A 13315-nucleotide genomic window follows, 5' to 3' on the forward strand; every position below is an offset into this window, starting at 1 on the left:
TTAATCTAAGAGAGTATCAAATGAGTTAGAATTGTTTATCTTGTTTTTTACTTTAAAAAAATCAGCTGATATATTTTTGTGCAAAGAGTTTGACATTTCTATTCTGTTTGTTGTCATGCTCAGCCTCAGAAGGGATTTATTGGCCATGATTTCTGCAAAATAGTAAAAATTCAAGACTAAATAAATTTTCTTAAGTAATCACTTTTTCATTTTATGTGTGCATACCCTACCTATGATATCTGTTGCCCTGTAGATGTCTTTGGGGTATTTTGTCAATGGGTTGCCATCTCATTGACATATACCCCACATTTCTTTTTATTCATAATTTTTTTAATTTCTAAATCAGTTAAATTGAGAATGGAAATGGGGAATGTGTCAAAGAGACAACAACCCCACCAAAGTAAACTATATTTTCAAATTAAAATTTCACACAAAGCTGGTTTAATGGTGTTAAATAAAGCAGAGATATAATATGTTTTATCATGTGACATTTTCTATGCAGGGGAATTAGGCAAATTGAAAGATGTTACTAGCTTAAAGTAGATTTCCACTTAAAAGGCAACATTACTTTACTTAATCCTTCATCCTGATGAACACTTATGGTCAGGTGACTTACCCCTAAATTGTAATCTTATTTCAAATTAACAAAATAAAAACCAAATTAAACTAAGAATTTTATATAAACTGTTGACACAGAGATATGTCTCACCTTTTTTTAATTTTGATAGTATAATGCATAGATTGAATCCAAATAGCAATATTTCAACATATTAACTATGCAAAACATTTTAAAGTCGATGAACCATAACTTAAGGTGCAGGAACAAATAATCTCATTGGAAATGAGAAATGCCAGTACTTGTAATACCAAATACTATTGACTTATCATAAGTGGTTCCCTAAACACTAACCTAAACACAAACTTTAAGTTATAAACAATGTAAACATCATGGTAATTAAAAGTTTCAAAAGGCAATGAACCTTGATTAGGGGCATGCCAAATAATCTCCATGGAAAAGAAGACTTGAAAATGCTAATATTATCATTGACTTAAAATTAGTGGTTCGTCTTTCAAAACTAATCTGATCTCAAACATTTACAGGTACAAACTATGCAAAACATGCAAAGTCCATAAAACATGACTGAGAGGTGGTGCCAACCTATCTCCATGTAAATGAGATGTGTCAATGCAAATAGAACTGCATACCAAATGTCAGGGAAATAACACTAGTGCTTTCCTTTATTAAACTGACATATAGCTAACCATGCACAAACTAATTAATACATGTTAAGTAAGCAAAAGTTTCAAAGTCAATAAACCATGACTGAAGGGGTGGGGCCAACTTATCTAATGGAAACCTAAGGTGTGCCAATGCTAATACAACTCACATAACAACTGCATACCCAATATTATTGACCTACCACTAGTGGTTCCCCATAAACAGACCTAATCACAAACTAATACATTGTTGACCTCGCTGATGCCAAAGCTGTCGGAAACAGCATACTGAAGTCTCGGTTTTTGACTCCGTCAAGGTGAGACAAAAATTGAATAGAAATGTTTTACAAACCTCCCATCAATGCTTCAGAATCAAATCCTATAGGTACCAATTCCTTATTGACTGGACAGAGAATGATATCAGCTTCAATTGTGTTCAATGTTCCACTCATAAACAAAATGTTCAACTGATTATCAGTTTTGGCAATCCATCCTGATTTTAACACTGGTTTGTGACATGGTTCAACCACTATCATACATTTTTTGTCCTTCTTCAGTCCTTCCCATTCTTGTAGGATACATTCACCAATTACAGGCTTTCCAGCAGAAGAGAAACCATCCATCACTGTGAATTTCTCTGCTAAACTGTAAAGCTCCTGTTCTGCAGAAGCTATATTTGCTTGTTTTCTGCTCAAATCCATTTTAGTTGTACCTTCACAAGAAACATCATACTTTCCACATATTCCATCCAACTTTTTACATTCATATTTCTCTAAATATTTTATTTTGGCCGATTCTATCTTCAAAGGAACTTTAATAAATTTTTTATCAGATGCTTTATTTACAGGATCATAGTCAGGAATAGGATCACCATTCTCATCATAATTATCCTTAGAAGATCCTGCAGATTTTTTATTTTTTTCCCGAGTATCTGGTTGACTTGCGGAAGTATTTCGTGTGTTACCAGTACCACCAGACCCTGCTGCTATACTTTTTGCTGAGTTTGTTGAACCTTGCTGATTTGGATTTGGTGCTTGTGACTTTCTTTCTTTTGCAGATTTGTTACCAGCATTTGCTTTTTGAAAATATTGGTCATGGATATCTTGAGTGGTATAAACTACTAATTCCTTCCTGTCAGTTGTAGAACTAGTTATCAATCTTGAACTATTACTTTTGATTAGATTCTGATTTTTTTCAGATTGGCTTTCCTCCATAGAAAATCTTATTTCTTTGATACATCCTTTAATCTGTTTTAATTTTTCAGAAGCATCTTTCTCACTCAATGCATAAACTATCAAATTATCCTCAGTCAGTACTACATCAATTCCCCAAGCTACTGATATTTTTGGAATATCAAGTTTCAAGTCAATGAAAGACATCACATCTTCCATAGTCAGTAAACTTGCCATTGATTTGGTCACTCTGCTTGTTGCACTTTTTATTTTACCGAACTGTTCTTCCACTTTCTGTTTTATTGGTTTAATACTTTTTTCATCAGGACCTGCAATAACAACTTGACCCCCGTCCATAAAAAGTTTTACATGCTTTAATTTAAGGTCAGTAAAATATTTTGATTTTCTAAAACATTCAACTTCTTTAGGGTGGCGTGTAAAAACTTTTTTCACAGGAAAATCACTTTCTTTTATGGAGACAGACTTTGGTCTTTGCTGGGGTGTCTGAGAAGCTTGTCTTCTTGAACCAGCGTTATTTTGACCTATAACAGATATAAACAAATATTTAAAATTTCAAAAGAAATCTTTAACTTGGAAATATCAAGATCAATTTTCATTTATTTCATATCTAATAATCTATTTCAGTTTTTTAAAACATATTAGCCAAAAATGCAATAATGGTCAGTAATTCCTATAAGGAGTAGATTAATGATTTTAGTCATGTTTGACATTAGAACATCCTACCTTGCTATTCATTTTCACATCTTATGTTTACTTTTCTTTTTAAGATGCTGTTTCATCTTAAATCATACAGCATTTCATGAAAATTGCAATTATTAATCTAACATTTACAGTACTTGCAACCTTAGGCGTTACTGTTTGACGTGAACTTGACTGATCGGTGAATGATCGGTGACGGATGTTTGACTGATCGATGACTGATCGGTGATCGATGACCCATAGAATCCGTCAGATACGTCAAATAGGCTATGTGAGAGTTACCGTGACAACGGTCAGCGATCGATCAGTAAATTAATTGTATGCACGGATCGGACGGATACGTATATAATTAAAATCCTTATGTAAAACGAACTCCACAGTATTTACAGTCGATAAACGCGGACCTCTACGAAGACACCTTTACTCGTTAATTATGTACCACTAAAAAGCGATAAAATGTTATCGTTTAAAATAAGTACTCTATTTGTTGTCGTTAGATGATAAAAATAAAAATAGTAGAACAGTTAAGATACATACAGCTTTGTTTGGATTAATTAATTTAGAGTGTTGTTTTAATTTTTGTTCTAGATTACCAATATTTCTTCTTCTTATAACATATAATGCAATGTTATTTCTGATTAGTTATTTGAAAGGCCTCAAGAAAAGTTTCTTTGATAGAATTTAAAAAAAATAAGTATTAAAATACTTAAACTTTAATTTGTGTTGATTAAAGATGCAATCATTTCATTATTTTGTACTTTTTGTACATCAGGATTGGTCGTTTTTCATAAAATATGCTGAATTTCAGGAAAAGATACTAAATTTTTGTTCAAGTTGCTTAAAAATGCAAATATTTCTTCTTTTATATCAGAAATAATGCAGGTCAATTGCAATCAGTCATAATTAATGCATTCAGATAATTAATTTTGTATAAGATATGAATAATTTAAGGATAAATATACATACTTTTTTGTTTTTATTAAATAAGAATTCAATAATTTCTCTTTTTTAATGGAGGTTATTGGAACGCCTATGGTTTTTTGTACTTATTATGGTTCAGGATTGGTTGTTTTTTATAAAATCAAAATAATATCTGAGAAAATATACTAAAATATTGTTTGCATTGTTTAAAATTACCAATTTTTCTTCTTTTGATAAAACATAATGCAATGTTATTTGTAGCTAGTTATTTCAAACTGAGACTACTATAACACATAGTAGTCTCAGTTTCAAAGTTCTCCAATAAGATTTTTTTTGTAAGAATTTTGATAATGTAAGGAGAATTTTACTTAAACTTTTGTTTTGTGTTGAATACAAATTAAATAATTTCTTTATTTTGATAGATATTATGAACCGTCATTTGATTTCGGTACATTTTGTACATCAGGATTGGTTGTTTTTCATAAAATATGCTGAATTTCAGGGAAAAGATACTAAATTTTTGTTCATGTTGCTTAAATATGCAAATATTTCTTCTTTTATATCAGAAATAATGCAACTTCAATTGCAATCAGTCATAGTTAATGCATTCAGATAAGTACTTTGTATAAGATAAGAATAATTTAAGGATAAATATACATAAACTATTGTTTTTGTTAGATAAGACTTCAATAATTTCTCTTTTTTAATGGAAATTATTGAAACGCCTATGGTTTTTGTACTTTTTATGGTTCAGGATTGGTTGTTTTTTATAAAATCAAAATAATATCTGAGAAAATATACTAAAATATTGTTCGCATTGTTTAAAATTACCAATTTTTCTTCTTTTGATAAGAAATAATGCAATGTTATTTGTAACTAATTATTTCAAAGTTCTCCAATAAGATTTTTTTTGTAAGAATTTTGATAATGTAAGGAGAATTTTACTTAAACTTTTGTTTTGTGTTCAATACAAATTAAATGATTTCTTTATTTTGACAGAAATTATGAACCGTCATTTGATTTAGGTACTTTTTGTACATCAGGATTGGTTGTTTTTCATAAAATATGCTGAATTTCAAGGAAAAGATACTAAATTTGTGTTCGCGTTGCTTAAAAATACAAATATTTCTTTTTTCATATCAGAAAAAATGCAACGTCAATTGCAATCAGTCATTATAAATGCCTTTAGATAAGTAATTTTGTATAAAATGTGAATCATTGAAGGATAAATATGCATAAACTTTTGTTTTTGTTAGATAAGAATGCAATAATTTCTTTATTTTGATAGAAATTATGAACCGTAATTTGATTTTGGTTCTTTTTGTACATCAGGATGGGTTGTTTTTCATAAAATATTCTGAATTTCAGGGAAAAGATACTAAATTTTTGTTCGTGTTGCTTGAAAATGTAAATATGTCTTCTTTTGTATCAGAAATAATTCAACGCCAATTGCAATCAGTCATAATTAATGCATTCAGATAAGTTCTTTTGTATAAATTATGAATAATTTACTGATAAATATACATAAACTTTTGTTTTTGTTTGATAAAAATTCAAAATTCCTCTTTTTCAATTAAAATTATTGAGTGCCTATGGCTTTTTGTACTTTTTATGGTTTAGGATTGGTTGTTTTTTATAAAACAAAATAATATCTGAGAAAATATACTAAAATGTTGTTCACATTGATTAAAATTACCAATTTTTCTTCTTTTGATAAAAAATAATGCAATGTTATATGTAACTTGTAATTTCAAAGTCTTCCAATAAGATTTTTTTTGTAAGAATTTTGGTAATGTAAGGAGAATAATACTTAAACTTTTGTTTTGTGTTTAATACGAATGCAATAATTTCTTTATATTGATAGATATTATGAACCGTCATTTGATTCGGTACATTTTGTACATCAGGATTGGTTGTTTTTCATAAAATAAGCTGAATTTCATGGAAAAGATACTAAATTTTTGTTCGCATTGCTTAAATATGCAGATATTTCTTCTTTTATATCAGAAATAATGCAACTTCAATTGCAATCAGTCATTATAAATGCCTTTAGATAAGTAATTTTGTATAACATGTGAATCATTGAAGGATAAATATGCATAAACTTTTGTTTTTGTTAGATAAGAATGCAATAATTTCTTTATTTTGATAGAAATTATGAACCGTCATTTGATTTTGGTTCTTTTTGTACATCAGGATTGGTTTTTTTTCATAAAATATGCTGAATTTCAGGGAAAAGATACTAAATTTGTGTTAGCGTTTCTTAAAAATGCAAATATTTCTTCTTTTATATCAGAAATAATTCAACGTCAATTGCAATCAGTCATAAGTAATGCATTCAGATAAGTACTTTTATATAAGATATGAATAATTTAAGGATAAATATACATAAACTTTTTTTTTTTTAAATAAGAATTCAATAATTTCTCTTTTTTAATGGAAATTATTGAACGCCTATAGTTTTTTTTACTTTTTATGGTTCAGGATTTGTTGTATTTCATAAAATATGTTGAATTTAAGGGAAAAGATTATAAATGTAATGTTCGCATTGCTAAAAAATACAAATATTTCTTCTTTTATATTAGAAATAATGCAACGTCAATTGCTATCAGTCGTTATAAATGCCTTTATATAAGTATTTTTTAATAAAATGTGAATAAATGAAGGATAAATATGCATAAACTTTTGTTTTTGTTGAACAAGAATGCAATAATTTCTTTATTGAATGGAAATTATGGACTGTCATTAGATGTTTGTACTTTTCATAGTTTAGTATTGGTTGTTTTTTCATAAAAGTAAAAGAAGATCATAGAAAATATCCTTAAATGTTGTTCGCATTGTTTAAAATTACCAGTTTCTCTTGTTTTGTTAAAAAATAATGGAATGTTATTTGTAACTAGTTATTTCAAAGGCTTCAAGATTATTTTCTTTATAAGAATTTTAATATTGTAAGTAGAATAAGGCTTAAACTTTTGTTGGTGTTGAAAATGAATGCAATAATATTCATTTTGATAGAAATAATGAATCACCATTTGATTTCAGTACCTTTTGTACATCAGGATTGGTTGCATTTCATAAAATATGTTGAACTTAAGGGATCAGATACTAAATTTAATATTCACATTGCATAAAAATATAAATATTTCTTCTTTTATATCAGAAATAGTGCAATGCAATTGCTATCAGTCATTATAAATGCCTTTAGATAAGTAATTTTTAATAAAATGTGAATAAAGAAGGATAGATATGCATAAACTTTTGTTTTTGTTGAAATAGAATGCAATAATTCCTTTATTTGAATGGAAATTATTGACCGTCATTGGATTTTTGTACTTTTTATAGCTTAGGATTGATTATTTTTTATTAAGTTAAAAGACTATCAGAAAAAATATACTATAATGTTGTTCTCGTTGTTTAAAATTACCAATATTTTCTATTTTTAAGAGAATTTGCAGCATTTTTATTTTTATTTGTGATTTGTTATTTTAATGGCCTCGAGATAAGTTTGTTTAAAGAATTTTAAGATTATAAGGATAAAATACTTAAAAATATTTAAAAATAATACTTCGAAATTTGCAATAAATGATCATTTGGTCCGGGTACACAGTTATCGTCCTTTGATTTTCGTTGTCCACAAATATAGTCCCTAGTGTGGACAGTGTGTTACTTGTCGATTTTTTTTATACCCCTTCCGAATTTATTTCTCCATGTTTTATGACTCAAATAGTAAGTAGGGGGGTGAAATGACACTGTAAAAAAATTTTGGTCATGAATTTTAAAGTAAAGTAGTGATTTGGTCCAGCTGAAAAATGTTAAAAATTAGCACTTCGGAGGCTGTCAAAAGATTTGAAGACCCCCTTAGCATGAAATTGTCCATATTTTGAGTTAGAGCCGATGAAGTTTTCTATAATTTTGATATAATTTGTCCCAAAAGTAGTACAACACGCTGTAAAAATATTATTGAGAAAGCGCAGGTGGGATTTTTTTAATTTTCATTTATTGTCTAAAAGAAATGCACTACGAAATAACTGTGTACTCGGACCTAAGAGGTGAAATCTGGAAATATAGAATCTGTACTTTGGCAACTTCCCTGAATGATTTGATGGTGTCAATTTATCAAATAGCATAAAACTAAAGGATTCAAACTTTTATTTGATAGAATTTCTGCAAAAATGACCAATTTTGGCATTTTATGGTCAAAATAAGCATTTCGTAGCTTTTTCAATTTTGATGCATAAGTGGCATTCTGACTTTCTATCTGACAGGTTTTTATGTGTCAATATTTGTGTTTCTATGCTTCAATCCAGTTGTATTACTCATTTGTGAACTCTGAATCTACAGAAAAGAAGATTATCTCAGACAATATGTGCAAAATGTGTTGTATATATGGTCCTCGTCTAACGCCCTGTTTGGATCAAGTTAAATGTGAGGAGCTTGGAACATGAAAGTTGAAGTCCATTATAAAGACCTCACTAAATTTGTATAAAAAGCACTTAACAATGTCTTTTGTGCCTGTTTTATGTCACATAATATCTTTCTTTTCTTCTGTAGGATAGCAATTGGTTCAAATATAAGCCTGTTGAGACTAAAATTGCATGCATGTTTTTCACTAAAAAGTGAAAAATCTTTGTATCAGACCATACTGTCTGCAAAAAAAGTTGAATGCAAGAGTCTTTTTGTGCTCAGATTTATTGTATCATGTCACCTGAGTATAGAAATGATAGAAAAGACACAAAATTTTATTTCATATAGCTTCAATATGCATTTTTAAATGTAAATATGTGATACGGCCTAAATTGACCCTAAATTATTTTCAGTCTTACTTGGCCTAAGACCCTTTTAAACTAATGTGATATGTTATTTGTAAGTTTTCTTTCCATTTAAAGTACATTAAATACATATGTAAGGATTATTTATAACCAAAAAGCTTTACAAATTTAAAATTGCTGGAAAATATTACATCTTCATGTAAGGCCCCCCTTCATTGGAAAACCTCCATTTTTAGCCACAGGCTCATATAAATTTGACTTTTTAATAATTATAATAAGTCTGATAAATCAAATGAGTACTCAATTGCTTTTAATACATAATATATTATATATTAAGGCATTTCAAAAGTATTTTTTTGCAATATTTAAATTTTTTAAGCCCCAAATGTTGATAGTTGAAAATTTTCAATTTTAACGTCTAAATTTAACACTCAAAGTTGAATATAGAATTAGTCATATTGTCTATAATGTATACCCTATTGCCATGAAACTTTGTAAGCAGTCTTATAATTTAATAAGCTTTGGTCATACCAAGTTTCATTAAGATTGGTCAACTTTTTCTACCCTATTAGGTCCGGGTACACAGTTATCGTCCTTTGATTTTCGTTGTCCACAAATATAGTCCCTAGTGTGGACAGTGTGTTACTTGTCGATTTTTTTTATACCCCTTCCGAATTTATTTCTCCATGTTTTATGACTCAAATAGTAAGTAGGGGGGTGAAATGACACTGTAAAAAAATTTTGGTCATGAATTTTAAAGTAAAGTAGTGATTTGGTCCAGCTGAAAAATGTTAAAAATTAGCACTTCGGAGGCTGTCAAAAGATTTGAAGACCCCCTTAGCATGAAATTGTCCATATTTTGAGTTAGAGCCGATGAAGTTTTCTATAATTTTGATATAATTTGTCCCAAAAGTAGTACAACACGCTGTAAAAATATTATTGAGAAAGCGCAGGTGGGATTTTTTTAATTTTCATTTATTGTCTAAAAGAAATGCACTACGAAATAACTGTGTACTCGGACCATTTCATTTTATTTTCAAGAGCAATTTCGGGAAATAATAAAATCACTGAAAATCGCGATCAACACCGTTTTATAAATGTCCGGGTTTGAAAAAATATAACCTAAATTAAAACGAAAATGGCCATTCTTTAATAGTAATATTTAAATTTAGTTTTATATGCATATTTCTTTTCTTTTTAAATTCTTAAAACTGTGCTAAATAATTAATAAAAAAAGATGTTGATCATTAGTACTTGAATGTTTCGTCTTTCCATGTCGCCATTTTAATTAAATGAAACGAAACTAAGATTTCGTAATTTGTATTAGATTATCATGTGACGTAGTAGAGTTCAATCCGTCAGAAAGGTCGATCGGTCCTATCCGTCCGATCCGTCCGATCAGTCAAATACTTTTACTGTAAGTCTGACGGATTGGTGACGTGAGTTTGACGCGAACTTGACTGATCGGTGACTAATCGATGACTGCTCATTGATCGCTAAAACAGTAACGCCTAAGGTTGCAAGTACTGTATTTCCATTGTTCAACAATGGAGATAATAAATGTATGAAAAAGTCCTGAATTTACAGAATTTTGCTAAACATGGAAAAATGTGTAAGTACGTACGTACCTACGTACAGACAATCAAGGGTAAAACTTAATGTCCCCTCCGCTACGGCGGGGGCATAAAAAATCATTCAAGGGCAAATATTACACCTATAAATAACTGACATTTAGTTTTGTTCAACTTTTCCTAGATCTTGTCTAACTGATGATCATTGCTCATCAAAGTTTCTCTCTATTTATTTTTTATTTTCAAGATAAAAGGCAAAGTCAAAAAAAAAAAAATTTCAAGGCAACAACTTCAATAAAGAGTCCATTAAATATGTTAAAGATTTCTTTTCTATGCATTTTTTGGAAATGTTGTATTGGTGAGCATAATACATGTAATAGCTGTTTATAGCTTCTGTCATAGATGATTTCAGTAATGGTGACCTGTTTGTAGATCTTTAATTGTTGATCATCTTAGTGCTCACAATTTCTGTCTATTTAACACTTTTAGATAAAACAAAAAACTTATTTCACTGTCTTTATAAAATAGGAGTGCACACGCTTGCCTGCTTAACTGGCCATGCTTGCATAAGGTCAAGATAAGAAATACTAGTACCTTGGCAGACTGAAATGTACACCTTACAATATTTCCATATACTGTGGATTCATTTATTTTCATGGATACCAATTTTCGCAGATTGAGGAAAACTGGCATTTTCGTGGATATTTGATTTTGTGATTTTGCCAAATTCTGCATACATTCTTATAGAATATTTGTAATTCGTTTTACATTGGAATTCTTGGTTCCCAGGTAACCACAAAATCCACGCAAATGGGTATCCAACGAATAATAATGAATCCACAGTACCAAATATAGTTAACATTTCGCTTACAGTTCTAAGAAACAAAACTAAACACACAAGGTCAATTAAGGTCAGATGATACATGACAGACAGGCAGACATGTACACCTTACAATTATTCCTTGAACCAATAGTTAACCTATTGCTTATATTTTCCAAGAAACAGACTTAACCAGGAACACAGTATGGGAGGTGATACTGGATATAAGTACAAGCTGAAGTGGAGAGAGTTGTTAAATTTGGTAGTCACAGGTAATTTTGAAATCCATTTGTTTATGCAATTGTAATCATTGCACCTGTCTGCAGAATTTGTATTATGATATGTTGGGATTTGAACTGTTCTCCAATCATTAAGAAATGTTAGTCATCAGCGTAAATTAAAACTGGATATAAAAAACTAGTACAGAAAAAAAGGAGGCATAAGAAGAAATTACTTCAGAACAAGAAAAGTAGCGAGTTTTAATGCTTTTAAAGAATGGATATTTTCTCCTATTTTTAAATTATGACCCAACATAAATATACAAGACCTCAATTTTCATAATTTGTCTGTAAAGTTACCTAAAATATGAAGACAAAGTTTCGATAGTGAACCGTAACTTGTGAATTGATATGTTAGGCAGCTTGCATTTTACAATCTCTCTGCGTTTCAGCTAAAACCAATAGCCTTTGTCGCCTACATACATTGAGAAAAACTTAAAAATGACCATTGAACTATGATAATGAGGTCATGGTCAAATGTAATTGAGGGGTGCTCCATTCAAAGTGGGATCTTCAAACATACATACATATATGCCAGACAGATATGTACACCTTACAATAATTCCATGCACCAAATATAGTTTACCTACATGTATACTGCTTATAATATTAAAGATACAGACTTAACATGGAAACTAAACATCAACCAATGAACCATGCAAATGAAGTCAAGGTCAAATGAATCCTGCCGGAAAAACATGTAAACCTTACAATCAATCTATACACATAATATAGTTGACCTATAACTTACAGTATAGATCTAAGAAGGGGACCAAACTTCAGAACCATAACATGGACTAATGAACCATGAAAATGAGGTCAAGGACAAATGATACCTGCCAGACAGACAGGTACACCTTACAATCATTCCATACATCAAACAGACCATAACACAAAAAATTAACATTGACCAATGAACCATGAATATGAGATCAAGGTCAGAAGAAACCTGCCAGACTGACATCTATCCCTTACAATCATTCTATTATCTTCCATACACCACATTTTTAGACCTTATGCTTAGAGGTCAGGTGAATCATGTCTGAGGGACATGGAGACTTTGCAAGGAACCCATAACAAATATAGTTATCCTATTACTAATACATGTCATAATTAATTTGTGAGAAATTCACATGACAAAAATTTCAAACAGTTGCTGACCCATGAAAATTAGGTTACTTAAGGACAATGGACATATGACAGAAGGAAAATTTGTAATGTAAGGTATCTGCATTCAAGGTATGAAGCATTCATGTATTCTACCTTCTGAAATAGAAAGCTTTATACAAATAGCCTACGCTATGGACAGATAGTAATCCCTGTCTCATATTCTGCGACTTTCATCATAGGCGAGACAAAAAAAAATTTCAATACTGTGAAATTTCACTTACACATTTATGAAATAAATATGTCTGAAGTTATCAACAATATGTTGTTTTAAGAAAGGCTTTCCATTGAGCCAACCTTGACAACAGTTAAAGACTTCTGCTTGCATGTACAATAGTGAAGCTATTTAAAGTAAAATATCAACTTTACCATGGCCAGCTTCAAAGTGATACTCTGATGTTTTAAGAGGTCTACTAGCCATGTTCTTCAATGATTTATCTGAAAAATAAAAACAATAATTTACATAAATTGAAATTAATATGTATATACAATGCAAGACAATGTAAGACACTTGACCTAATAAATAAGTGTTAAGTACTGGTTACCAAACAGGAAAGATTGGTTATGAGTAAATCACATGTGCCAAACATTCATTCATTGCATTGCAATTCAGTCCCCTACAGGTTAAAAATTCTCTATAATGATCTATAACTTGTCATGGTGTAAACTTTTTAACAAA

At 29.8% G+C, this 13315-nt stretch overlaps 1 protein-coding gene across 1 annotated transcript in view; it reads right to left on the minus strand.

Annotated features, from left to right (window-relative positions):
• LOC127720795 (uncharacterized) overlaps positions 1-13062 on the minus strand; it is a 35140-nt gene extending 22078 nt beyond the window's left edge. Inside the window, exons 1-2 of the mRNA XM_052227547.1 lie at positions 13006-13062; positions 1571-2932 (exon numbers count right to left, since the gene is read on the minus strand). Coding sequence (XP_052083507.1) covers positions 1571-2932; positions 13006-13057 — 1414 coding nt within the window. The 5' untranslated portion in view covers positions 13058-13062. The remainder of the gene's footprint in view (positions 1-1570; positions 2933-13005) is intronic.
• Positions 13063-13315: the final 253 nt, after the last annotated feature.

This window comes from Mytilus californianus, unplaced genomic scaffold (genome assembly GCF_021869535.1).
Source record: "Mytilus californianus isolate M0D057914Y unplaced genomic scaffold, xbMytCali1.0.p SCAF_11, whole genome shotgun sequence".
NCBI lineage: Eukaryota > Metazoa > Mollusca > Bivalvia > Mytilida > Mytilidae > Mytilus > Mytilus californianus.